At 44.4% G+C, this 27,940-nt stretch overlaps 1 protein-coding gene across 2 annotated transcripts; it reads right to left on the bottom strand.

The window, feature by feature from the left end:
- Positions 1–145: 145 nt before the first annotated feature.
- On the bottom strand, positions 146–27,733 carry FADS2 (fatty acid desaturase 2). 2 transcript variants are annotated; one of them, XR_014540795.1, is made up of 13 exons: positions 27,011–27,733; positions 20,238–20,348; positions 16,519–16,716; positions 15,880–15,981; positions 13,622–13,747; positions 10,336–10,396; positions 9,140–9,216; positions 8,835–8,932; positions 7,130–7,226; positions 6,024–6,103; positions 5,148–5,273; positions 783–3,845; positions 146–693 (listed from the first exon to the last, which is right to left on the bottom strand). XR_014540795.1 is itself a non-coding variant. In XM_083580917.1 (12 exons), the coding sequence occupies exons 1-12, from the start codon at positions 27,215–27,217 to the stop codon at positions 3,794–3,796; spliced, it is 1,335 nt and encodes a 444-aa protein (XP_083437043.1). In that variant the 5' UTR covers positions 27,218–27,733; the 3' UTR covers positions 146–3,793. The 2 variants fall into 2 exon arrangements, 1 of the variants encoding a protein (XP_083437043.1); XM_083580917.1 differs by having other exon boundaries at positions 146–3,845.
- Between the last annotated feature and the right edge of the window lie 207 nt (positions 27,734–27,940).

Raw genomic sequence — 27,940 nt, 5'->3', positions numbered from 1 at the left:
ACACAGGACTGCTAGTATTTACAATTGTCACAACTTACCTATTGACACACATGCACATTAGTTAAGAATCAAGTGCTTTAATGTCTGGGGAGCAGTGGAACATTGTCTTTCAGCAAAAGCAATGAAACACAACACACAAAGTATCTCCCAAATGCAAATGCTAATGTTTATTTCAATCACTCAATTCTGTGCTTTTCTCATGAACAAGCTCAGTCAATAGAGCATGAAACTTGGGTGAAAAATTCCTGCATTGCAGGGGGTTGGACTAGAACTCTGTGATTCTAAGGTCTGAATAAAGACAGCCATTGGGGCTTGTTTTAGTCAAGAGAGAAAAAAATGTCTATTTTAGGCTCCTTACTGTACCTATATTCTTCAGCACTTGCTACATTTTCACTAAAGGAATTGCTCTGTATAAGTTGCATACTGACCCCTACTTGTGTGGATTGTCCCAGCAACATTGTTCTTTATTCTAAATAACACCTACTTATCACTATCAGAGGATGCAACTGCCATTTCCCGCAGTCATTGGCAGTACTGGTTCTCCTGCCTAAATGTTTAATAATCCACTAACCGCACAATCCTATACATGTCTACTCAGAAGTCCCACTGAATTCAGGCTTTGTCCCAGATAAGTGTGTGTATAGGATTGCAGCCTGCATTTCCCCCTAAGCCAGGTGTGGGGAACCTTTTGCCCTCCAGATGTTGTCCCATCATCTCTACCCAGTGGCTGTGCTTGTTGAGGCTAATTGTAGCTGAGTAACATCTGGAGGGCAAAATGTTGCCCGCACTTGCCCTCAGCTGAAGAGAAGAAGGCTATTGAGTTGAAATGTTGAATCCCCAGATTTCTGTGGCTAAGCAAAGAGAAATCATCTGAGCAGGATGGAATACAAGATTAGAAGGTGCTGGGGTGGAGCGAAACAAGGTAGAAAGCTGCTACAGGTATGATAGAATTTGTTCTGGAACCAAAGGTTGGGCAAACAGAACCACAAGAAAATCAGAAGACTTCAGACCAAATGAGCTTTCATCTTGGAAGACTGCATAGGAGATGCTACAGTACATTTTTGGGTGGTTATTCCTGCTGGAGCAGAGAAATTGAAATACATTCATGCAGGGCTTTTTGTGACAGTACTGACTGGTTTGGAGCACCAGCACCTCTCTTTTCTTTGCTGCCCATGGCAGCCATTTTGTGCTGGCACCCACGGCACTTTTATCAATTTATGAATACTGGCACATCGTTTTTTTAATAAAAAAAAAAAAAAGCACTGCATTCATGGAACCAGAAAGAGGCAGAGGGCATGAATCAGCCAAACCTAAGCACTTATGTAATGATTCAATACTTAATTACATGCTTAAACTGCTCAGTTGTGTTTTTTGTTTAATACTCAAGTTTGGCTTGATTATGTCCAGGTAGATTAAGGCAATATGTAGTTGTGCTATTAACACTCTGGTGTTTACTTCCTATATTATGTATCAAGGTTATAAAATATGGAATGTTCCTTTTAGTTCTGGAACCAGGGGTTTCCAGATCCTCAGTAGAAATGCTATTGAATAAAGTATGGTAGCTACACATACTTGGCGGCAAGTAAGATGTATATTACCTGCCAAATAGTCAAGAGGCACTGAATAGGCATTAGAAGCGGAAATAATTGCAATCTCATTAACTTTTAGTTAGTAAGGACTAACCCAAAATTTCACTGGGTGTGGGCAGCAAGGTGTCTTTCTACTAATGGCCCACTGGCATTTAAATGTGGTCATTAGTAGAAAAAGTGGATGAACAGTGTACTTTATTTACAGTGCTAGAATTGTCGGCAGAAAGTATAAGATCCATGAACTGTGGGGAAAGTCCCAGAAACCATCTTTGAAGATACATGCCTCATTCACATATCTCATGGTTCTGGCCCATTGAGCTGGCTCACTGAATAAACTGGTTGCCCATGAGAGCACTCCCAGAAACCCCTGGAAGCATGTTCTCATGGGTGTATTTATTTTATTTATATCCTGCCATTCCTCCAAGGAGCTCAGGGTAGTATATGTGGGCTTATTCCATTTTCTTCCTCACGTTCCTGTGGTGCAAATTAGGGTGAGAGAAAATGACCGGCCTCAAGTCACCCTGCAAACTTCATTGCTGAGTGAACCTAGGCCTCCTCCACTGTCCCAACACACTTAATTGCTGCCCCAAGAGTGACCTGGGTATTTCCACATATGACCAACAGACTTTTGCATGGATGGCAAGAGGCATGTTTCCTAAATATCTGAGCTAGTTTAACTGAGATCATGAGCTAGACAAGACTGCAAAGAAGAAGGAAAATCACCTAAGGTGGTTGAACTATATAGCAACACTGTACATGAGTTACCTGGGATCTTGTCACTGTTAAAGGATCCAGAAACAAATCTTGATCTTTAAAGTAAGTCGCTACCGGCTGTAGAGAGTACCTTGTTTCATGACAGACCCTCAGATATTACATCTGAGACTAGAGGCAGAATGCTCCTGTGGGCCCAGAACGCAGTGGCCCAATTAAAGCCCACGCACACGTGCAGCTCTGAATAAAGCTAGTCAGCTGCCCAGGCTGGAAAAAGTGGGGGAAGACTAAACAGATGGCGCCTGCTTCTCATCCCGAAGCCTGGTCTGCTTTTGCCCTGGAACTGCATATGCGCAGACCTGATTGGTGAATCATGCATGCAGCAGCCATTTAAGTGCACCATCCCCTATCTGGTGAGGAGCACACCTTGGAAAGCCTGCTTCCTTGCACACGTGGTCCCTAGTTGGATCAGGCTAGCTGACCCAGGGCGAATGGGAACTACACCCCATTGCAGAGAATGGGAAGTGGCTTGCAGAAACGTCAAGGCAAAACAAGTACGGTATATGGAATTTTGTTCAAACAGTGTGGCAACTGGAGAGAAAGGTCTGCATACATGGAAAGGACCAGCTCTGAGCAAAGGAGACAGACCTGGCCTAGCTGCTTGGACCTGGGCTTTAGAGTTCTCCTTTTGAAAAAGCCGAGAGCAGAGAATCCCCCAATGTAATTCTCCATTAGATTGGTGACAATATTTTGTTACTGGGTGGTTGTTGTTGTTTTTCAGAAACATGCTCCTGGCATTTATTGTCTCAGCTGGAGGCTAACAAGAGTCAAATGTCCCTTTCAACGCTAAGATTCTATGTAAGCCTATGATGCAAGGCCTGTATTTTATCTGAGTTTTGCATTCAGAGGCACTTCACAAATAATGAATATTATCACGATGATTAACTTATCTTGCCTTCCCTCCTCTTGTTTCAGCATCATTAAGGGGAAATGGGACCCAAGTCTGTTAAAAAGAGCCAGGCATGATTGTTTTGCAATTCAAACATCTGCAGAAGCTTGACTGCTTTGAAAAATAAAATCTGTGTAGATGAATCAAGTACCTGAGAGTCTGGGACAGTAATAATAGTAAGTAGTAAGTCTCAGGAAGAGGAACAGGAGAGTATCTCTGCCTATTTGCTTCTTCACTCACCCTCCCTTCTCAAAATACCCCCCCCCAACCTACTGGGCCAATTCTCAGCCATCATGTGTTCAGATCAGCATTTTCCATTCAGATTCTATGGACATTAACTGACCTGTCTGAAATCCTCTCTGATTTTAAATAGGTCCCCTGAACCCACCCCAGCATCAATGTTAAAATACAGGAAATTCCCTTCAAGCTGTGTACACACAGATACACACTGAAATTGGACGATAAGAATACATATGTGAACACCCCCAGCCCCCAGTCCCCCCCCCCCTTTGCCTAACACCTTCCCCTTTGTTGAAACCCAGCTTCATTTATGGAGGTAGGCATCCAACCAGAGTGCTCCAGATTTCTTTAGGGACCTGTGGAGGAAGAAGAAGAGAGGCATGGCATTCCAGTGTTGGCATGGTCTCTAGAGCCATGTTCCTGCATTTACTTGTGCATAGGATACTCGCGTGTAGCAACGGGGTGGGGTCATGCTTCTCAGTCCTGTCTCAGGTGTTGCATTCCTGTCGCTGCACCCCCCAACCTTTTCAGAGGACTAGAAAGCAAACTCTTCACACAAAGCAGGGCACACAATTGTGTGAGCGTCCTCTTCACATGCAGCCCCTCTGCAGGAGCAGCTGCTTGCATGAAGAGTCTCGCTTTCAGACCTCCACAATCAACATAGAAAGGTCAAGGGTGGATGCAATGTCAACGGCAGTCCTGCTCCTCTTGCTATATATGTGTGCCCTAGGTAAAGGTAAAGGGACCCCTGACCATTAGGTCCAGTCGTGGCCGACTCTAGGGTTGCGGTGCTCATCTCGCTTTATTGGCCGAGGGAGCCGGCGTACAGCTTGCAGGTCATGTGGCCAGCATGACTAAGCCGCTTCTGGCGAACCAGAGCAGCGCACGGAAACGCCGTTTACCTTCCCACCGGAGCGGTACCTATTTATCTACTTGCACTTTGACGTGCTTTCGAACTGCTAGGTGGGCAGGAGCTGGGACTGAGCAACGGGAGCTCACTCTGTCGCGGGGATTCAAACCGCCAACCTTCTGATTGGCAAGTCCTAGGCTCTGTGGTTTAACCCACAGCGCCACCCACGTCCCTCCTTGCATGTTACTTGCATGGGTGCCCTAAATGCAAGTAAAAACATGAATAGGGCTACACTCATCTTCCCAAATCTGGATTTATAGAGCATGTTGATAACAACCTATACTTAAATTGTGAATTCCAATAGTTATTTAATGACCAAGACACATTGTCTTCCTGGACTGTTCTTCCAATGGATTGCACAGGAGCATTTAAATGCCTGTTAAGGTGCCTGGCATTCCAGTGCTGCCTCCTTTTCTCCTTCCATTACCAGGTTCCAGCATATCATTTGTTTCATAAACGCTATATTTGTCAATTTCATCTCGCTCTGCCTTTTCTCTTTCACAACAACCTAGCAAAGCTGGCTGGCTTGAGCAATGGCAACTACTGTGGTTTAAAAGGAATAGGCAAGGTAATGTCCACAGGCCAAGCTCACTTGCAGAGAATTCCCAGCTCTAAACATGTCTGCGGCACAGCAGTTGAGTTGGTTGAAGGTTCTGCCAAGGATATGGGCTACAGGCCTTGCGATGTCTTGCCAGATTTTCTAGATGCGCTAGGTGAACACACTGAAAACCCCCGCCCGTTCTCTTACCCAACAATGTCTGAGAATGCTTTCATGATAGGCTTTTCTTCATAAGGGACATTGTACTTGGCACAGAGGGACCTCACCAACGGTGCTATCTTGTGGTAGTTGTGGCGTGGCATCGTGGGAAACAGGCTATGGTAAAACAGAAAGGAGAAAGCTTGAGGAAGGCCTCCATAGACTCCGTCCTTGGGGAAATGCAATGCACTGCCTTGCACGTTTGCTTACAGGAATAAGCAGCAAAATGTAGTAGTGGAAGAAGGGACTGTACTCACTTCAGACTACAAGTGTATGGTCTCTGCTGGTAGAAAACTAGCATTGTATGGAGGAGGCTGGGTTAGAACCCTAGACCCTGATGCTGGGTTTTACTTGCAGTAATTTTTTAAACATGGGAAGGCATTCAAAAGTAGCCGCCTCATCTAGTAGCTTGAAGGTGAACATCCCTGTATATCCCTCAAGGCTCCGCCAACCCACTCTGCTGCCTGAGTGCATGGCTGGTGCTGGTGCTGGTGCTGGTGTGTGTGTGTGTGTGTGTGTGTGTGTGTGTGTGTGTGTGGTCAGTGCAGACAGTCCAGCACTGAAACATTAGCAGAAGTCATCCAAACATCATGAGCAATTGTTTTCTGCTTGTTGTATCTAACACCGGGGTTTTATTTCAATCATATTGTAATGTTATGTTCTTTTGTTGTTAGGCACTGTAGCCACTTAGTGTGCAAGTGTGGGATAGAAATAATGATTTCAAAAATAACAACAAGGTAATAATTACCCTGCTTTTCACCCTTCCTTTTCTATGGGTTTCCAGTTCCCCCAGGGGGATTCTATTGTATCTTATGGGGTCTATTCTTTCTAGCAAAGTTCCTTCAGGCCCAAACATTGCATACTTACTGGTGCTCTATTTGAAAGTTCAGGTGTCCACTGAACCAGTCATTGAAAAAGGATTGTTCAATGTTGCAGGTAGCTGCCAACTGCAGAATTCAAGGAGACAAAACAGTGAATCTTAATGAAGCCCAGACTTGGAAGCAGATCAAGTGGATTTCATAACAAGCTCTGCTCTTCTGTCACTGTCTGTGGTTCTAATGCCACACTCTGCCATCTTCTATTCTAAAGCCACAATCCAAGGAAGTCTCAGATTGCACCTGTTTACACAGGAATTCCCTTGATCTCTCTACCAATCTCCGGTTTTAATTGCTGTGTTGTTTTAAAGGGATTGCTTTATTCCCTCTTTTAATTATGAATGTTTATATTTTAAAGTTCGTGTCACTGGTTTTTATATTTTCAAAATTGCCAAGAAGCCCATTTTGGCACATAGAGGTTTAATAAATTAAGAAATAATAGTAATTGTGCAAGGGCTTCCATGTGGCCCTCTTGTTTAAATGAGGGCCATCTAATTTAAGCAAATGTTCTTCCCATGGCCACTGCACTGCTTAAATAGGCCCATCAGTTTTGGAAGCCTGAACCAAGAAATCTAATGTTGGAAATAGTTATAACATGTGGTCTGGAGCCACTTCAAATATACCTTGTATAGATGGCAGCAAAGAACTTCATGGAAGTCTGTAGTGCAGTTGTCAGAAATATGACATTCATCCATGTATCAATGGGGAACAGGCTATCTACCACCAAAAATGTAATTTTAAGGGTTAGTTATGGCAGAGGTCAGGAGCAATTGGAGGGTTGCTGCTGCTCTGCACATGGCATACCAGCAGCAATCACTGCTCCTTATTGGGAGGGAGAGAAGGGAAGCTGCTGGGTGCAGTGTGGGTGCATCAACAGAGACCATCTGCCACTCCCACTGATCTGCCTGCACAGCACTAAACTTCCTCAGTTAGCTTTATTTTTAGAAGAATCCCATGACACGGACACAAAGGCTTAAGTTTTCCCCAGATTGCACCCCACAGTGCAATCCCAGAAATCCCACCAAGTTCAGCGGCGCTTGCTGTCTCATTAAGGCTGTGCAAGATTTCAATAGTTCAGAATTTAGCGACCCAGTTTACCTGAGCACTGAGCCAATCTCTGTGCTTGTCATTGTCGATTTCCATTGGGATGTGATTCATCTGTGTGACCCATACAAACCAGTGACTTTCCATGAACCTTAAAAAAAGACAAAACCCACACAATTCAGCCTTGTATATCTGGATAGATTAATCCTTGGACAAAACTATGCTCCGTTAGTGCAGGGGAAATGGAAATCTTGCCTGAATAATCAAAGGAGAGCCTCCCCCATTCTGTACAGACAAACATCTTAGTGGTTGCTAGGTTTTCCAGTGGAAAGGGTAATTGGCATTTTGCTCTGCCTTTCTATATTGTGAGACACTTTCCATTTACTTATTTAATAATTTGCATATTCATTTTCTATCTTAAGCAGAGACAAGACAGCTGTTCATAAGATAAAAGAATGTTGTTGGACTTCAGCTCCCATCATCCCTAGCCACTGCCCATGCTGGCTGTGACTAGTGGGAGTCCAACTACATCTATTGGCCATCAGTTCCCTGCCCCTGCTGTAGCCAGGTAGCCTGTATTTTAAGCAGCTCAAAGAAGAAGCTATAAAACCCCCCAAATAATAGACACCCCAGCTTCATAGCAGACTGTGTTTCTCATATTTACTCCTGGCAACAGTACTGGGGAAGGAGGTGAAGCTGGGATTTTCCACTGGACTGCTTGACATTTTTTTGTGTCTTCTCCAAGGGATTTCGTCAGTGACAATTATAGTAGCAGAAAGGACTGGTTTGTACATGATTATTTTTTCACTTGATAATGGGAGCTTATCTGAACAGCCTAACACAGATACACTGCCAGATTCCCCTCAAGCAAAGAGCTGCTAAATGGAGGGAGTTGACCAGATTCATAGGACTGTCATTTATCCAATGAGTCTGAAGATCTATTTTTTAATATACCCTGCATACTGTTACCTTAATAATATTACTATTTGTCCTAGGATCAATTCAGAAATGCATAAATGAAGACAAACGAATGGGTTTTTTTGGAATGAATGTGAGCTGTTTGCAAAGATTATCAGAGGAACAGCTGCTGACGGCTATCTGAAATAAACAGGATTTAAAATACCGGAGAATGGGATGGCAACACAACATTCCTTGGAAGAGGAATGTCACATTTCAGGAAAGTTGTACTCATATGCCTAGAGGTACCCCAGTGGGGGCATGAAAATCCATGCAGAAGAACTTGCATTCTTAAGAAGAAGAAGCAGCATGGTGAGGGTGGCAATGAAAAGACCTTGGAATCCTGAGGCCTGCCATGCAATCCCAAAGCCTTCTAGTTCAAAGAACAGATCCAAACATGCTTTGCAACCATCTCTGGTAACTAAATCCCTGCAGAACATGTGTGAATGTGTTGAATGCTTGAGAACTCTTGAATAAATAAAACCAATGAAGCACTTTTGAAAACTGTGCTCTCCTGCTCCTCCTCTGGTCTCGTGTTGCATTCACGGCACAGCATTTGGTGTACAGTAAACAAGCACAGGGAAACTTGCCCTCAGAAAAAGAGAGCTAAAAGGGAGGAATAAGCTGGGAAGAGATGGGATGCAGCAAAGCCTGAGGCAGAACAAGTCAGCAAAGATAATACAGCATAGTAGACCAAAGATGGATGACTGAAAGAGGTAGAAACAGTGTGATTAGGCTACTCGGAAGACACTCCTTAGTTCCACTGTTGGAAAGGGGAGGTTCAGCAAGAGGGAAACTTTACCTGACGAAGGTGAGGAGACACAAGGATCCCAGAACTCCATAGAAGGGGATATATAGGGCAAAATAGCGTAGGTAGTAACTGAAGGCCCAGGCCAGGTCCTAAGGAGAAAAGGAAGAGGTTACGTGTTGCAAGGGATGCTGCTGCCTCCCTCCTTCCACCAGTGCTCACTTCCACAGAATATGCAGAGAGATGCCTCTTCATTTCCCCCAGGAAGATCTCCTTGGAGTGGCCCAGGCCATTCAACTCCAATGGAATGAATGGGTTTTAATGAAGGCAATGCAGGGTATGGAGGATCTTTCACTTACCGCCCAGAATTTGTGTCTGAACATGGTCATGAAGATTTGCATTTGGAAGTAAACTGGAATGAGGAGAGGTGGAAAAACTGAAAGGAAAACCAGAAGGCATTAGAGGAGGCAGGCAGGCATGAAACATAAAATGGCACCCTGCAGCTGGACAATGACCTTAACATGAAAGTTAGGGTCTGGAGGGAAGTGCTATCACTCTGGGAAAACATGGCAAGAGATTCTGTTTTGGTCTGTGTTCTATCCAACATCTCAAGATGTTAAAGAGACTAGGATACCTCTGTACCATTCCAGAAAGGCCCAGGGCTTCTACTTACAACCAGTTCAGCTATTTAGAAAACAGCAACCACCCATTTTAACTAGCATTCTGAACCACTTCAAAGTGCAGGTGGGTAATGCCAAGTTTCAATTCTCCACTAGGACAAATGATTCCCCGTATGTAGGAACCAGCACCTCAGTTTTAGAATAGCTAGCTCTCTGGATACAGAGAATTTACGACATGAGGAAATACTTAAAAATTACACTCTAAAATGCTGTAATCCCAGGAGGGATCTCTTGATGCTTGTTCCTAGTTTAACTAGAGTTTATAGACCAATAACATTTATTCTTCACATTGCAAGATCCTGGAAAAAATATATGATGGAGCTCCATGTTTTCTTTAATAGAGTTGTGTGGAGTTGCATCATTGATGCCACAACAGCTAGTGTGGTGTAGTAGTTAGCAAGTTGGACTAGCTCTTCCAAGACCTGAGTTCAAATCCCTACTCAGCAGTGAAGATCACTGGATGTAGTCAGTCACAACTTCTCAGCCTAACCTACATTGCAGGATTGTTGTGAGGATAAAATGGAGTACGTGGGGAGAAGAACCATGTATACTGCTTTGAGTTTCTCGTTGGAGGGGTGGGATAAAAATGAAACAATGGCAGAAAGGATAGAGTCAAGAGAGAAAATATGTGGCATGGTTCTGACTGGATTCTATGAGTTTCCAAATATGGAATACAATGAACGCTCAGAAGTGAATGAAAGGAGATCTACCCTATTGCTGCTCATCAGAAATGTAGCAGGAGGGATCTTAATTCCTACACAGGGAGGGGCTTGTTAGGAAATAAAGAATAACTGTTTAATCACAAAGGAATTACAAGCAGGCTCCTGCCTGCACCTACATGTAGGAAAGTGAAAGAAGGAAATGGAGATACTCACCAAAAAAGAAGTATTCGTGCTGATGGTTATATGGGAAGTATTTCAGCTTCTTCTTTCCATACTGAGGAAAAAAGGGGAAAAAACGGCCTTCTGAGTGGTAGCTCCACAGTTGTGGAACTCACTTTCCAGGGAGATTTACCAAGCTCCCTTTCATTTTAGGTCTTTTAGGTGTACTTCAAAGCCTTCCTGTTTCAGAAAGCCTGTTATGGTTACAATCCTAGGTACATTGCCTAGGAGCAAGTCTGATTATACCGTAATTGCCTTTGTTTTAGTGGACTCCTATTTAAATTGTCATTGTGCTTCTTGTATTGTTGTTATATTGATTTTTTATTGTTTGAAATTGTATTTGTATCAGATTAATATTGTAAGCTTTTTTTCTGACGATAGAGGATTATATTCACTCACTTAAGCCCACTTGTTATTACATTTCATTTCTGCTATAATTCCCCCACCCCACCCCCCGCAAGAACCCCTAATACCGTATTTACATGAGCCATCAAATCTAATGTCAATCTAATCAATTTTCAAAACCTTGAAACAAAACAAAAAAAAGTATATGCTGTCAAATGTAAAAGCGCACCTTAATTTTTGCAATGTAATTTGGCCCAAAAAGGTGCACATTAGATTCAAGTAAATACGGTATTTACAGTCAGGTTTTTAAATATCCACTTTTCTTGTCAGCTGTGGTAAGTAAGAATTGCCATCAGACAACAAGTCATCATCATCTTCACCTTCTTCATAATTTTATTATTTATACTCCGCCCAGCGTATGGGAGGGGGAAATGGAAGGGGGACTGAGGGAGGAGAATGTGTCCCCAACAATCATTCTGGGTTTTCTAAAACCATGGTTTTAGCAAGATGGGATCTTTACACCTACGCTCTATGCATAGTGGGGATGGCAGAACTCCTTTACCATTCTCCACAGTTCACAGTATGGTGGCTCTTTCCTCAATTTTTTGAAAAACTGAAATGGCACCACTTTCTTTTAAAGGTTCGTTGTTGGAAAACAGCACACATATTTCTTGAGTCTGCTGGCTCAAACCGATTGCTTCGCCTTTGCAAAGGTCAGATAAATGCCAATTTTCTGCTTAGATGGACTTTAGACAAGTGCCAACTGGATGATATGTTGACACTTATGTCCATGAAAGAAAGGAAAACCAACCTCTTTCTTTTCACAACTTTCTATGTTTTGCTAAATCATTTTTCAGTTTTTACTGCTGTTATTATGATCATAATCACCATTTATAAATAATGATATTATTTTTAAATGTTGCATGTTGTACGGTCTGTGCCAGCAGGCTCACAATCTGATAGGCACAATGTTAAGAAGAGCGCAAGCAAATTCAGGCACCTGTTGATAAGGTTACAATTATCAGCTTCGAAATGGCCCAGTGTTGAAGGTTGGCATAGCTCCATTGTTAATTTTGTTTGAACATAATGAATCAGGCCAAATCAAGCGGTGTTCCTCGAGGGCACGCAGCGCTCTAGACACCATGATCAAACAGCATTCCTCTGCGACACAAGGTACAACCTGTACACAACCATGCCCAGTTTGTCCCATCCCTGTTTACTTTGAAAATATTGAGTGCTCTCCTCCTGGCTGAGGCTTTGGATTTAACGGCAAGCATCTTCTTAGTATGTGATGCAACAGCACACAGAGAGTTGCCGATTCAGGGTTGCTGTGGCAACCATTTTGCAGAGCTCCACTGAAAACTGCATTTATTTCTGGTTATTATTGGCTGAAGATCATTCTTTGCACTTTTGAACCAGAACAAACTTGTGTTCCAAGAAAACAACCCATCACAAGGACAACATACAGCTGCAGCGCCCCAACATTATCCAAAAAAATGTATCAAATAATAACATCTTACTGCCCCCTTTTCTTTCCCACTTTTTTTTAGAGGTGGTTCTCATATTAAAGGGGCAGGTGTGCTCTTGCAAGTCACATCTTTAGCTGAAGATAAGTGCACATCTAAGAGCGGGAGAGCATCTGGCCTTGAATGCAGGAGGTCCCTGTTTCAAACCCCAGCATCTCCAGGCATAGCTGGGAATGTCCCCCATCTGAAATCCTGAACAGCTACTGCCAGTCAGTGTAGACAATATTGGCAAGATCCAGTCCTCAAAGCAGGCAGTGAGCTTTCCCTGTTTAGGGAAGTTTTTAATGTTTGATGTTTTATCGCATTATTATTATTATTATTATTAATCTGTTGGAAGCTGCCCAGAGTGGCTGGGGAAACCCAGCCAGATGGGTGGGATATGTATGTATGTATGTATGTATGTATGTATGTATGTATAAATAAATAAATTTATTATTATTATTATTATTATTAGTGCAGCTTCATTCTAGGTGAGTCTTCTGCAAACCAGCCACGCAGAGTAGCCAGCTTTGCTATCACATGGAAGTATGATAGTAGCAAGGATGGCCTCACTATTTAACAGTAGCACCAAATGGCCAGTTCCATACATGAATGAAACTGCCTTCAACGTGAGATGTGACTGGTTTTTAGGAGAACTCTAAAGACTCCCCCCCCCCCGGTCAGCTTTTTGATGAAGATAGGTCGGTTCTATTCTGGTGATGCTGTGCCAAACATCATGTTTTCAGATGTGCTGTGCTGTAGATTATGATTTTATGGTTTTAATCATTTGTGTTTTAATGTGTTGTGATCTGCCTTGGGCGCGCTAGCCCTGAAAAGCAGCCTATAACTAATATAATAATAAAACCATGTTGTTGTTATCGTTGTTTGCGGATAGTCTCCGAGTCATTGACTCTGTCATCCAAATCCAAGGTTGTGCCTAATGAAGTCATCCCATTATTAGCACAAGGGGTTCTGCTATGCAACAGGACTTCCTTCCCCTCCTCTCTCCTTGCATGTCCCCAATCCTCCAGAGCCGATGGGGGCGGGCAAGAGACTTACAAGGAGAGGAAAGGGAGAGGAAGTCCCATTGCATAGGTGGAAGTCTTCGCACTAATGAGACAGCTTTGTTTGATACAACCCATAGCATTTAATTCATATCCAACTGGTATGAAATTCAGAGTCCTAAAACTGGTAGGGTCAGTATTAAGCCATGGATTAGACAGTTTTCCCCTACAAAACTTGACCAGTCACAAAGTCTAGATAAACTGGCCTGCGAAAGAGTTTTGCCCCTCTTGTTTGCTAGTCATTGAGGTGCCACATAACTGTGCTGGGTTCCCGTCCCCCCACAAACATGCGAAGCGGGTTCCCAACTCTTGGAAACAAAGAGCTTCAGTGTAAATGCAACTTGATTTCACACACCCTCTTCTTACCTCAACAGGCTGCGTGTCTCCCAGGACAAAGAGGTGCACCATGTTCACGTCCGGATCCTTCTTGAAGATGTTTGGCTTCGCATGGTGCTGGAAGTGACGGTGATTCCACCAGTTTGCTGAGGCGCCCTGCAGGAAGAAAAGATTTGCACGGTACATGGGGAACTCTGCTTTTTCAATGCATTCGTGTACACAAAAAGATGCCCTGCAATATTATAATAATGAAAGGGGCTGGGAACTAGGTACAATAGTCAGTTTGGCTCCCTCGAACTCTTAGCTCCTTTTACCTCTTGAGGTTTGAGTACCAATTTAAAGCGGCGGACCAGAAGGCCAGCTTGCTGCTCATCACTGGCCTGGTAGGCAAGCTGGCTGTTGGGGCTGCTCCAGATCGTTTCCAAAAACTCAGGACAGACAGAAAGCCTTTGCTCACAAAGAAGCTTTCAATTCCAGCCCCAGGCCATGTTTATGGAAAGCAAGTACAACACCCTATTCATAGACCCTGGAGGTCTCCAGAGGAAAGCAAGGAAGCCTACAGCTTGGGGCAAACAATGTGGGCATTATCGAGAAATTAGCTAGCCAGTCCCTAAAGCCTTATCTGGGTTTTATGTGGCAAGGATAAACTGCTCCAGCCAGCATTCCTTACTGCTCCATGGTTTGTGATCTTGAATGATAATCTGAAAGGAGGCACTTAAAAGAATGGCCATGAATGTCCATTCCAGGTGATGCTAGTCTTGCTGCTCTGTGTCTTTAACAGTTGCCTGGTAACTGCAGCAACAAAGCTCTTCCTGACACTTTATCTCCACACCAGGAAAAGCTTAATCTGCTTTCCATCTGTGTGTCAGGTTGCTGCTAAAGGCACAGGAGCTGGGGGGGGGGGAGGAGTTGACAGTCCTAGGTGACATACTGCTATACTGCTAATTCTCCTGGAGTATTTCAAGTTGGTGGTTCTTAGCTGTGATTGGCTGGCTAGATCTGTTGGATTTCTGCCTTTCAGGCGCAGGCCCTCTATTGGTTAAAAAGGTGGTAATTATTATTGGCTCGATCCTTATCTTCTGCCATAGCTCTTCAGCCTATTAATGGATTCTTGCAAGAAGTGATTTCCTCATCCTGAGCTCTTGAGCCTCTAAACTCATTGTATTTATTGTGAAATCTCTTGGATTCAGATCTTCCAGCTTCTGAGTTCTGAATTTATAAAATCCCTCACTTTGGGGTAAAACAGGTGAGACATGCTTTGATCCTGAATGTCCACACACTGATTCCATTATTCTTTTCAATTTTATACATTTAAATTATTTTACAATCATTTTAATATTTCAAAACATGACTTCCTTCCCCCTCTTTCTGCAGTTCCTTAGATTTATTTTTAATATTTTCTGCATATCCAAATTAACTTAATTTGCTCATTTATCCATCTACTTTATATGTATGCTCTTATAAAACTGCAGGTTATTACAATAATCCTGCCAGTGTTCTTATCTGCTTACAGTTTATTTGTAAAAAGTTTGGTTTTATCTTTATTAATCTTAAAACCTGCTACCTCACCAATTTTTTAAAAATCTCTTGTAATACTTTCGGGATTGGATCTTCTACAGATATTACCACGTCGTCTGCAAATGCTTTTAATTTATATTGTCTCTGTCCCACTCTTATACCTTTAATATCTTGATTACATCTTATTCTTTACACCAATACTTCCAAAACTATTATAAACAACAGAGGTGACAACAGGCAGCCTTGTCTTGTTCCTTTAGCTTTTTTACAATTCTCTGTCAGGATTCCTTAACAAACTTAAAGGGAATAATATAGTCATACAAGTTTGACTGTGGCTAATGGTTCAGATTTTGAAGGGATTTTTTTTATATATACCGGTATATTGCTTGAGACACATTTATGGCAGTTCACAAGCTATATCCCTCTGTGGGCACAACAACCTGTTCATCTAGAATAGATTCATTTCAGTTTATTCCTTGCTAAAGCAATCAGACACAAGAGCTAGAATTTACTGTTTTTTATCACTTGGAAGAGTGAAGTAAGCTGGCCTCCAGCTAAGATTGTGCTCTTTTTGTTCTGCTCCCTTAAAAGCTGGATGACAGGCAGAAATCCAACAGGCACAGCACTTCCCAGTGATGGGGAATGCATGATCCTTGGAATCTTTGTCAGTTCTGCAGTTTTTAAAGAAACATTCCTACCAGGAGAAAGATGGCAACCTTAACCCCATCATTTCTTACTGCAGTTATTTCCTTAATGGGAAATGACCTTACCTTCAAGTGGCCAATCACAAACTTATGAACTAAGTGGTTCCATGTAGACTTCTTAAACACAGAGAGGTGTCCAAAGTCATGCTGTAGCCATCCAGCCTGGGCCTTGGGAGGAAAGAGAATGATCATGAGAGAGAGGAAAGGCACCCCTAAGAGAAACTTTATATCAAAACCTAAATAAGTGCTTTCTCTTCAGTTTCCTTTACATCAATGGTTCCCAGACTTCTCCCCACCCTGGACCACTTGCAAATTGTTGCAGGGCTTTGTGGACCACTTAACAATTTCCCTGCCTGTTCTAGCAATTGTAATGTGCTGTGTTAGATGCTGTATGGTTTTTTAAATTGTTCTTTTATTTCTTATTTTATTTCTTACATACTGTGTTTCATTACAATACAAATTGTAGTTTTATTTTTTGAGGGCATTTGATTCAGTTGTATTATAATATTGTAATAGGGAATGAAACACAACACAGTATTAAAGATGGCCCACCCTTCTGGTAACAATTGGCAATTATTAAGTTACAAGTTGTTTCATGCTATCTTCAGTGCCTTTTTGAAGCAGTGACAGTATGCAACTTTCAAGGCATGGATGAACTAGGAGGCAGATGACTGCCCATTCAATATCCATAGAACAAAGTTTCACCTGGGAAACTGCAAGGATGATGGCAAGGAGGAAGGTTGTAATCCAATTAGTACCACAGTATGAAACCATAAGCCAAGCCAGAGCCTCCATCACAAGGATATGACCCAAGTAAAGAGAAAAAAACACAGGATCCGCTTGGAATAAGTTCATGTCTTCTGCTGTCTTCCTCAGGGCACGGAAATCTTCCACCAATTGAGACTGCAAAGTAGAAAAAAAGGATATTAAAAGAGGTCCTCTAGATACCAAAGGGACTTAGGCACACTAATTTTTTTCTGGATTGCAAATTGTGTAAAAGAAAATTATATGCCAGCATTTTTGGCAACAGCAAGATGGCTCTCCCTCTCTGTACAAATGCATCTCTCTCGATGAGAAAGAACACAAAACAGACCCTCCCACACACAAACATCCAGAAAAGCCCATCCAGGAGTGAAGGAAGTGCCTGCCATTTCCACACACACACAACAATTTATTTTGTCTATTTCCCCCCTCCTTTAAAAAACAATAATAACCAAACAAGACAGGGCCATTATAACCTTGGCAAGGGACAATGCTGAAGTTTCCTAAGGAAACTGGGGTGACACGGAGGGGGGGAGGAGTCTGTAGACAGTTATGCAAACACAGTTCTGCAAAACTGTGGCACTACTGCAGCATAAAACTCAACCGTTTTCCAACTGCCCCTGCCTGCAGCCCCAATTTGTTTTCCAAAATACCCCTTACTGCGGCAATAGATTTTGGAACAGCGCAGCCTCTGTTTCCAGCAAAAAGCATCCAAGACTCTCAGGGTTTGTCACTGCACCCCACCGACTGTGAATGCACCCTAGAGTAAGGTTACCAGACGTCCCCATTTCCCGGGGACGGTCCCCAGATTTACAAATCAGTCTCCTGGCAAAATCCATTGAAGTTGAAAAGTGTCCCCGGATTCATTGAATAAAATCTGGTAACCTTACCCTAGAGCAGCTTTGCACCTTGCTAGGGGAGGTCAGCAACAGGGGGGACACTAGTCAAGATTTCTTTCAGAAAATCTGGTCTGCCATTACAGTATTGAACTCCTCATGGAAGAGTCTCTGATAAGCTTTCTAGGAAACGCTGCTGCCTGCTGAAATGTAGTCTGAACCGCTATTCCCTTTGGCATAGGAAGCCCTGAGCTCTGCAGAGTGGTGTTCCTGAGGGAAAGCAGCTCACGAGGCACCTGCAGGTTAATGTTTAGACACCGGCTGGCTGTCATCAATGCAGTCATCCAAGAACGAGAGGCGGCAGAAAGGGCTTCTTTTTGCAATCAGCCAAGTGGGACGAAGTGCCTGAATAATTGATAGCCAGACCGTTTGGGATTTGAGGGATCCTGAGTGACATGGCGACGTGGGGCCCGATGGGAAAGGCATCTGTGGATCTTGTTTGCAAAGCTGCCCTCCAGGCCAGAGCTCAAAATTTCAGATTATGAGAGATCTACGCATGGCTGGTTTCCTATCTGTTTGGAATATATATATGGACGACTGGTTTGGTATGTGGCCAGTTGTACCGGGAACAGACTCCTGACAGGCCCATGAAAATTCTCTGGACGTTTTATGTTACTTGGTTAATTTACATTCAGGACTCTTCATTTCTTTGCAGCACTCCCCCTGCTCCTCCCTGCCTCCTCTTCTATACCTAGGCCTTGTGTGCGGTTTTTCTTCAGAATATTGATTCTGTGAAATAATAGCAACTCGACTAATCTCTCTCTCAAGCTCTCTCGCTCTCTCTGTGCATGTGTGTGTAAAAGTCACAGGTTTATTTCCAGCGGGCTCCTTTTCCTGTCTCTCGTCTTCGTATGTCGTCTCCCTCCAGCCTTCCTATATTCTGGCGTTTCCCTTTTTATTTTCTAATAGTGTCCCCGCCCCTCCCGCTTCTCTCTCCCTGCTTGTTTCTTGCAGCCTGCTTTCTTCAGGACTACATTTATCTTTATCACAACCCCCCCAAATTGTATGGCATTTGCATATATTTTTGTTTAATGTTAAGTCGCTTGGAGACCTTAGGGTGACTAGCGACTAATAAGCTTAATAAATAAATAATAAATTATCTGCACATTAAAGGCAGTCAGAAGCAGTCCTGAAGCCACATGTCTCTGGAGATGTGTCCCTCCCCGTTCCTCATTAAGGCATCTAACAAAACAGCTCATCTAATAGCTAGGGATGGCTTTCAAATGGAAAGTTAATTGCAAACTTGTTTCCGCCTCATGCTTTATTCTTTACAATTCCTTTTCTTTTTTTTTCTTTTTTCCCCCAGCCTGTGTGACCTTGGGTGGTGGTGGAATTATCGTCACAATTTTCCATCAAATCATTGTTCTAGTTCTTTTTGGAGGATTCTAAGATATAGTATTTATTAAGCAAAGTCAATGTTGGTAGGTTGGACTTACATTGTCCTAAGCCCATTTGAGAAAAGGGAAACCTCTAAACCTGAAGTTTACTAAATATTCCACCTTCCCTAAAACCTTTTTTTCACATACAGCAAAAGGAGACAGCAGTAGACTCCAGGGACATGGTACCTCAGTTCAAATAAAGCAAAGGCAAGCTGAAACCCAAGAAGTCTTGCAGTATCAGTTCTTCCTATTGGTCTACAGTGTCAAATATCCACTGTATTACAACCCTTGATACGGTTCTGGATGGTAATATTTAATCCTCAGATGAATCAATGTTCTATGCTTTCTTTGACACCTCAGTCCTATAATGTATTTTATGACCCTATAGAAATGTCTACATAGAAACCCTGAATCTGGCGTTACGGCATAATCATTGTGCTGATATTTTATGTGTTTTCTACTGCTATCCTGTTTTCTTTCTTGGGTATCCACAGACTAGTTTAAACTCTGATCAGTATATCTGTGCAGTCTTAAGGTAGATTACTTTGCAGGAAAATATTGAATTTGTGCCTGCAGCCTCCAAGTGCATGCCACTGTCACTGGTTCATGCCTATCCACATACAAAGAACTCCCAGAGCTTGTGAGGTAGGACTGCACTTTGCAGAAGCCAGGCTATGTTTACCATATTTCAAAAAGTAAATGGCAGCCCTACTAATTCATCTTCACCAAGTTTCTCCCATGGGATAAATAATTTCAGCTTTTAAACAGATTTGCCTGTGATAGGCTGGATTGTCTGTAAGATACTCCCCTTCCGACACTCAGTGCAATTCTTCAGTCTCCAATGAACATTTGTCCTCCAAAGCACCACTTCAAATATTGTGACACACTTTACAGAACAAGCTCATGAGAGATACTAATGTAGAGTAAAACACAAAAAGGAAAACTCTCTAGATCAGGGCTGCAGACCCTCTGGCCCGTGGGCCAAACTTAGCTTGATGGCATCCCTATTTGGGTCGCAAGGTTGTTTTGGCCAAGCCATATCCACTCACCCTGCACTTGACATCATATATGACATTAGGTGTGAGGCAAGTAAGGACAGAGCCTTAAAGGAACAATGGGCACTTTAAGTGGAACTCCTGTTCGCTCCTTTGCTGGAGCTAGACACACTTTCATCGTCCATCAGTTGATGGGTGGCGGGAACATGCCTTGTTCCAAGAGGGGAAAGTGGTTTCCATTGAAACTGTGGTTATGGAAATCACTTCTCCCTCCCAGCACTGCTCCTTGAACCTTTGAAAACCAGAGGGCTGTTTGAAAGCCCTTCTGCAAACAGCCCAGTGCCATCCTTCAAATATTCACTGAACATATAGGAAAAATTGCTCTTACTTACGTTCTGGCCTCTGTCTTGGCTGGGTTCTCCTGGGGCAAGTTCTCCAATCAATAATGGCTTAAGAAACTTTCTCACAAACACAGGATCAGGGTGAAAGGCCTTAAATGCATCCTAGAATGAAGAAATACACAATTGCTGTTCAAAGAGCTGTTACCCACTCTTCCTTATCTCTCGTAATCATTTTCCCCTTAGAATCCAGAAACTTCTTTCTACATGCAATAATCCTTACAGATGAGCCAGTGCAGAGCAAATTCCCAGAGTGGTTTGATAACCAATCCCTCTTCTCTGGGAATTGTAGCTATGTGAGGGGAATTCGGGTCTCCCAACAAGTCTCAGCACCCTTAACAAAATACACTTTAGGGCAGGCATCCCCAAACTCGGCCCTCCAGATGTTTTTGGGACTACAACTCCCATCACCCCTAGCTAACAGGAGCAGTGATCAGGGATGATAGGAATTGTAGTTCCAAAACATTTAGAAGGCCAAGTTTGGAGATGCCTGCTTTAGGGGAAGCCATGACTGTTTAAGGTGGTGATACCAGTTTATATGTTTTGTGCAGACGGGCCTTACTGTAGGAATCAAACAATATTCCTTCTGATTACAGATTCCCAAAACACACACACGTATAAAATAGTATATAACATTGAAAATCTCCATCTCCCAGCATAATTATTAGTAGATAAGCAAACAGAAAGCAACATATTTTCACAGCCAAAGCGTGAGTGGGTGGCAGAACTAGGAATCCTAATCTTGCGGTGCTTTCTTCCTAGGGACTGGTCTGACTCAAGTCATTGTCTCTAATGAGTCCTTTGTTGTCCTTGCTTATGGAAAAAAAGGAAACCTTAATTAGTAAGATTAGCTTCAGCAGCTTAATTCACTTGGGAAAAGCACTGGAACAGGGGACAAGGAGAAAATAAATTAGAAAATGCTGGAAAGGAGAAAACAAGATAGGAAATAATATACAGATAAGGATAGCTATTAAAGCATAAATGTGAGGCACCATGGAAATTTTATCACCAAATGTGATCTCTGTGTGCAAGCTGCTACCTGAATCTGCAGTCATCAAGAAACGAACAAGCATGTGCATAAGCCTAAAGGATTTGTAACTGAGGGAAATTTCCAACTCCTTATCTTCCCCTAGAGCCATATAAAATCCCTAACTCCTTCCTAATTCCCAGCAGACAACACTCTTGCTTAAAGTTGTGCATTGCTAATTCACCTTGCGGCAACATAATCTAAGGCTGGGCACACCCAGACGATGAACATTTAGGTGTGCTCATTAACTTCCAGAGTCTACATGAAATGAAGGCTTCACCTTTAATTGGTACCAAATTTTTCCATGTGGTGAACAGGCGTTGTTGGGGGTACTGGAGCACAATTTTCAGCCTGCAGCACAAAACTCCTACTGTCACTGCAAGAGGATCAGATGTGAGAGAGCTATCTGCACTGTATAATATAAAGCCAAACAAGGGGAGTGTAGACAACCATTATGTGGGCAGGCCCTTTGTGCCACTCCCTGTCAAAACACTGGATGCAGCATCACTGGACTTCTTCCTCCTCCTTTTGAAACGAGTATAAACCTGAAAAAAGCGAAGGGAAGAAACCCTTCCCACATACTTCAGCCCCCTCTGATACCCAAAACAAATGGTACAGTGGCTTGGAAGGAAAATGAAAGGTTGTGGGATGGGGGGGTAAGCCAGGGAAGCTTGCTGCTGAGTCACACAATGCCCACCAAAGAAACAGCTAAGTGTTTAGGGAGATGACAATTGGCCTTACAAAAGATACTGGATAAGCACTGTTTAATGTTAGGGAAAATTTGAGCCTCCTGGGAACCGACTAATGGTCTTCATTACAACCCAGTAACCGTACCTTGCTAGCACTGGATTAAAGGACCTGGCAAGCCCTCTACTGGGATCATATTCTGGGGTCACAGGCCTTTCTGATGTATATGTCAGACTCATATACTGCATGCACACCACATTTTCTTTGCAAAGCAGCCATGCTATTTTGTTGAACAGATATCCATCTCTTTCTAGGTTCTTGAACACATTGCTAGCAGATGGCAAGCAACAGTGGCATCTCCTTGGGAAGCACTAAATGGCTTCAAAAATGCACTGTGAGTGAAGTCACACTTGCAGTAAGGGTTTATGCAGTCTGAACCTGGCCAAACAGGAGACAGTCCTATGGTCTTGGAATTGGCTGGCGGAAGCTTCAAGGGCTCAATGTGACTTTGGGGCTTGCACTATCAGCTTCCTTGCTACCTGCTCAAACTGTGTGTGTGTTTGTGTGTGTATATATACAAGGTACCGTAAGTCTCTATCATTGCCTCACCCAAAATGAAAAACTAGCTTGCAACATCCTAAAGAAGGTGATCAGGCCTGTCACCACACTCCTGAAGTTCAAACAGAATTATGGTGGCAAGCAAGCAAGCAATGGTCACCTTCAACAATACACTTGAAAGAACACGATGCTGCAGATTTGGCTCTGTGTGTCCCCCCACCCCCCATAAGTACAAACACTTCCACATGTGCTGGTTCATGAGCCAGATAGCTTTGTAGTGGATGTACAACATTTGGGAGAAAGAGCATTCATGAAATCCTAGAAGGGATGAAAAGGCAATGCAGCTAAACCAGTGACAAAAGCTGGGAGCCATCAAACTTGCTTCTGCAAGTTGGGAAACTGTCATATCTGGTAACCTCTAGGTTAGTTTACTGCAATGCATTTTACACTGGGCAGCCTTTGAAGACACTTTGGAAACTACAGCTAGTGTAGTATGCAGTCGCAAGATTACTGACTTGGTCCAGAAGGTCTGAGCACATTACACTGATTCTGGCCTGACTGCACTGGCTACTGATGAGTTTCCCAATTCAATTAAGTGCTAGTTTTAACCTATCAAGCCATATGCAGCTCAGGACCACAATACCGCAAAGGCTGCCTCTCCCAATATGAATCCGCTCAGAGCAAACAATCTTCATCAAAGACCCTTCTTTATGTGCCTTATCCAAGGGAGCTGTGGAAGGTGGTCACATGAGAACAGGCCTTTTTGGTAGTGGTTCTTCCTTGTGTGGAATGTTCTCCCCAGGGAAACATGCCTGGTGCCTTGGTTTTTATGGGCCAGGCCAAGACATTTTTATCTGCCTAAGCCTTTGGTAGTTATACCAGCTTCTACTGTGGTGCTTACCTTTTACTGATATGAGATAGGTTTTAACCTTATTGTGTTGGATGAGCATTTTAATTATTTTGTATTGTACACTGTGTTTAAATTTCCTGGTTTTTATTTGACTTCATATATATATTGTTACGTTGCTTTGAGACTAAGAAGCACAACAATACATAAAATAAAGGAGGTAATTTGTTTTTAAAACGTTGCTCCACAGAATCACACAATCCAGACATTTCAGCTCATTGTGTCTCTTCAGTCTTCTTTTTAAATGTTGCTTTGAAAAACCCCACTGTGATTTAAGACAACAAAGACAATAGAATCACTGTGTGTTTCAGTTTGGGAAGTTCAGAGATGAGTGGGAAATGAAAATTACAATGTAAATGATTTAACAATAAAACTTGCAGATTGGCAGGACATCTGGACCAATTGATTTTAATACATGATGGCTGTGTTTCGAAGAATGACAAGTTGAAAGCATGTAGTTCTTCCCAAGAACACAAAATGCAGCAAGTGCTTTATAGACAGTGGACAGAAGTAACCACAGCCAGAAACATGCAGCCAAGGTACCTGGCCAAAAACATCCGTTCTGGCTACAGTTCTTGTTCATCCCATATGACAGACACACACAACCAATGGAGAAGCACAAGAGAGACTTAATGGAGCCATGACTCGATACAGATTCGCATTTTCTCTATATGTGAAAGCCTGTGGCTGCTTTCGATTAACACAAATGTTTGCAAATACACTCCTAGAAGTTACTGGTACACATGCTGTCTGACATGCATGTAGAAGGGTGGAGAACAAAAGGCATACTCACCTGCCACCTCTGAAGGTGGACTTTGCTGCATTACATGAATGTGTGATTTCATCCTCACTTTTGAAGATCTGTTTTAGATACCGGGGCTTAGCCTGAGAATAAAGCTGGGAACCTGTAGCCCTCCAGGTATGCTGGACTCCCATCAACCCCAAGCAGTATGATCAATAGGGATGATGGAAAACAATAATGATGCTCTGAGTATTGCCAGGGTGCTTCACTTTCCCATGAGTGATCACAACCAGCTGTAACACATTTAGGATTTGTCCTCAGTGCCTCTCAGGTCCAGAATACTTCCCCTGCCCTCAGTTTCAAAAATAGGATGGAAGAAGAAAGTAGAAAACAGTGCCTCTGAGCACATGCAAAGAGGCTTTCCTTCATCATCAGGTAACTACAAACCACATTCACCTGAGGAAAGGTTTCCAGAGCAGAAAATGCAGCTGGAACACATTGCTGAGTCCCATCACCTTCTACGTCCCACCTGCTGGCACACAATCTCCCTGCATTTCCTGCTTCTTTTAATGGGCATATCCAGGTGGTTGAAATGATAAAAAGACCTCATACACCTAACAAAGGGCTACCTTTGAAGGTGACCCGGAAACTACAACTAATCCAGAATGCGGCAGCTAGACTGGTGACTGGGGGAGGCCGCCGAGACCATATAACACCGGTCTTGAAAGACCTACATTGGCTCCCAGTACGTTTCTGAGCACAATTCAAAGTGTTGGTGCTGGCCTTTAAGCCCTAAATGGCCTCGGTCCAGTATATCTGAAGGAGCGTCTCCACCCCCATCGTTCTACCCGGACACCGAGGTCCAGCACCGAGGGCCTTCTGGCGGTTCCCTCACTGGGAACCAGGCAGAGGGCCTTCTCGGTAGTGGCGCCCACCCTGTGGAATGCCCTCCCACCAAATGTCAAAGAGAACAACAACTACCAGACTTTTAGAAGACATCTGAAGGCAGCCCTGTTTAGGGAGGCTTTTAATGTTTGATGTATCACAGTATTTTAATATTTCTTGGAAGCCGCCCAGAGTGGCTGGGGAAGCCCAGCCAGATGGGTGGGGTATAAATAATAATAATAATAATAATAATAATAATAATAATAATAATAATTATTATTATTATACAAAAGGCCTATCTAGTTCAGTTTTCTGTTTCCCACTGTGGGTCCTCTTGAACATAAATGGACCTTGGTATCTAAAAGCTTGCAGGCTCCTGGGGGAAGGCCAGCAGAAGCTGGGGAAATATCCAGTTCAGAATGAAATACCCCCAAATGGAATGAGAGTAAAAAAAAAAGTTTCTGGTCATTCAGATAGGGCTGGGATACAGCAAGATGCTGAGCATCCAGTAGGCCGTGATAGCCCAAAGGGCCATGGGAGGGGGAATGAACATACCAAGCAAATCCACAGAGGATGCCATGTGCAGATATGGTCTCTAAGCTATGATAGAGGGAGTGGGGTGCTTGGTTTCAAAAGCAATCATAGAAAGGTGGGCATAAAGGAGGTCTGGTCAAATAGACGCAGCAGTATACAATTATCTTAATGGGATGCAGTTAGGGCAAACTTTTTGAAGCTGAGGTTCACATTCACTTGAGGGAAAGTGATGAGGGGCGCATGCAAGCAGTGGACAGGGCTAAAGTCAGAAGTGAGGAGCAGCACAGCTTCCCCTCCTCTCTGCTATGTCTTCCCTCTACCACTTCATTCATCTCTCTCTCTCTCTCACACACACACACACTTATACAACTTGTTTCCCGCAGGCATCTAGTTGGCCACTTTCCCCAAACCTTTCTTCTCCTGGGGTAATCCAGTAAACCAGAACCTGGGTAGACAAAAGTGCTTCTTCAAAGCTTGTATGGTTAAACTATGGAATACTATCACAACATGTGAGGAGGACCCCCAACTACGGTGGCTTAAAAAAAGAAAAGAGGAGAGACAAATTCATGGAGAATAAGGCCACCAACAGACAGACTCCCTCCAGGACCAGCGGGCCTCAGGAGTCCAGTCGCTAGGGAATAGCAGCTGGGGAGAGCTGCAACTCTTGTGCCCATGTCCAGCCTGTGGGCTCCTCAGAGACATGATCTGACTGGCCACTTTGGGAAGCAGGATGCTGGGCGAGACGGGCCTTTGCTTTGAGCCGCACAGTTCTTAACACGCGACTACCTTCCCCGCGCTGTGCGTCCTGCCCGGAGCTAAGCCTCCGCTGGCCGGCTGCTCCCCTGCAGCTTGCGCTTTCAGGAGCCGCAGCTACTAATCTTGCAGAGGCATCCTGGTTTTGCTCCTTCCCGCCGCCGCTATGCCTCCTCTGCTGCCGTTACTGAAACAGGAGCCCGGTTTGGGGTGGTGGTGGAATGAGGCTAGCCAACCACTAGCTGCAGAAGCAGAAGCAGCTGCCCGGGCGAGGGGAGGGCGCCACCAGCTCCTTTCCTTACGTGGGGGGGGGGGGTGGTGAGTCTCAGGGAAAAAACCCTTGCAGAAAGAGCCACCCGAGCGCAGCTTTGGCCGGCCTGCAGGCAAACCTCTCTCCTCCCCGCTCTTGCATTGCTACAATGCTCCTTCTGCAGCCTCCCAGCGGCCGGCAACCTTCCAGCTTGCAAGCACCCCATTCTCTTTTTGCATCCAGTCCCCGTTTCACGCCAAACGGCGGCTCCGCGCTGCGGATTTGCCAGCCCTGCGGCTGCCGCCGGTTTGCTCCCTTCTTCAAAGCAGCAGCAGCAGCAGCAGCAGGTGAGCGGCGGCGCAGGAGCCGGGCGGCAGCAGCCATCTGCGCCCTGCCAGCGGCACCGGCAGCCGGAGCCCCTTACCGTGGCATCTTCGCCGGCGTAGTGGCTGATCACGCGCAGCCCCCCCGGGTGTCGCTTGGCCCATTGGGTGATGTTGTACACTTTCCGCTCGATCACCAGCCACTTGTCGGTGTGCACGTTGTGCTTCTGGATCTCCTCCCAGGTGTACGAGGGGCTCGGCGCCTCCCGCTCGGCGCACATCCCGCCTTGCTCCTCGCCTTTCCCCATGCCCGGCTTCGGCGCGCTGCTTCGACGGCTCGGCTTCGCGCTTGCTGGCGATCCCGCGAGGCGAAAGGCTCCCCGCCTCTCCGCTCCGGTTTAACTCGCCGCCTCCCACTCCACGCCGCCCCCTCCGCGTGCTCTTTGTCTTCGCCTTGCCGCCTGCCAGCCCTTGTGCAATTTCTGCCGGCTCCGCCGCCTGCTCTGAAGTGCCCCCTAGGCTGCAGCGGCGGACTTTTCCCTCGCAAATAATCCCTGCGCCAGCCAGCCAGGGGGGAACCTCAGCCTCTCCATCCCATTCCATGAATCACCGACGAGGATTCCGGAGGGTAATCAGCAGAGCTCCTCCTCCAATCGCCGCTCTCCGCCGGCCAAGCGGGGCTCTGCCATTGGCTGGCGCTAATCTTTCGAAGGTGAAGGCCGGCTGACCTCAGCTTAAAACTTGGAGAAGCCTTGATATTGTGAAGCGGGCCGCCGCCGCAGTGCTTGCGCGGGGCTCGCCGCGCTGGCCCAGGTCTTCCCAGAGGCGGCCCCGAGGGCGCCACCGAGGCAGCATCAGGCACGAGGAGCAAGCGCGCGCGCGCCTCAAGGAAAGCTTCGCGCCTTCCGCCAACGCGCCTATCTTTGTCTCCAGATTGGCACAAGAAACGAAGCTGTCATAACTCGGGACAGCCGGCTTCCTGAAAAGATCCCCCCCCCACAAAACTTAGAAGAGTTTTTACAATTATGCAG

The sequence above is a fragment of the Podarcis filfolensis genome (assembly GCF_964270895.1).
Source record: "Podarcis filfolensis genome assembly, chromosome: 1".
NCBI classification, from domain to species: Eukaryota; Metazoa; Chordata; class Lepidosauria; order Squamata; family Lacertidae; genus Podarcis; species Podarcis filfolensis.
The sequence above is the reverse complement of the archived record's forward strand: the minus strand, read 5'-3'. Positions and strand labels throughout refer to the sequence as shown.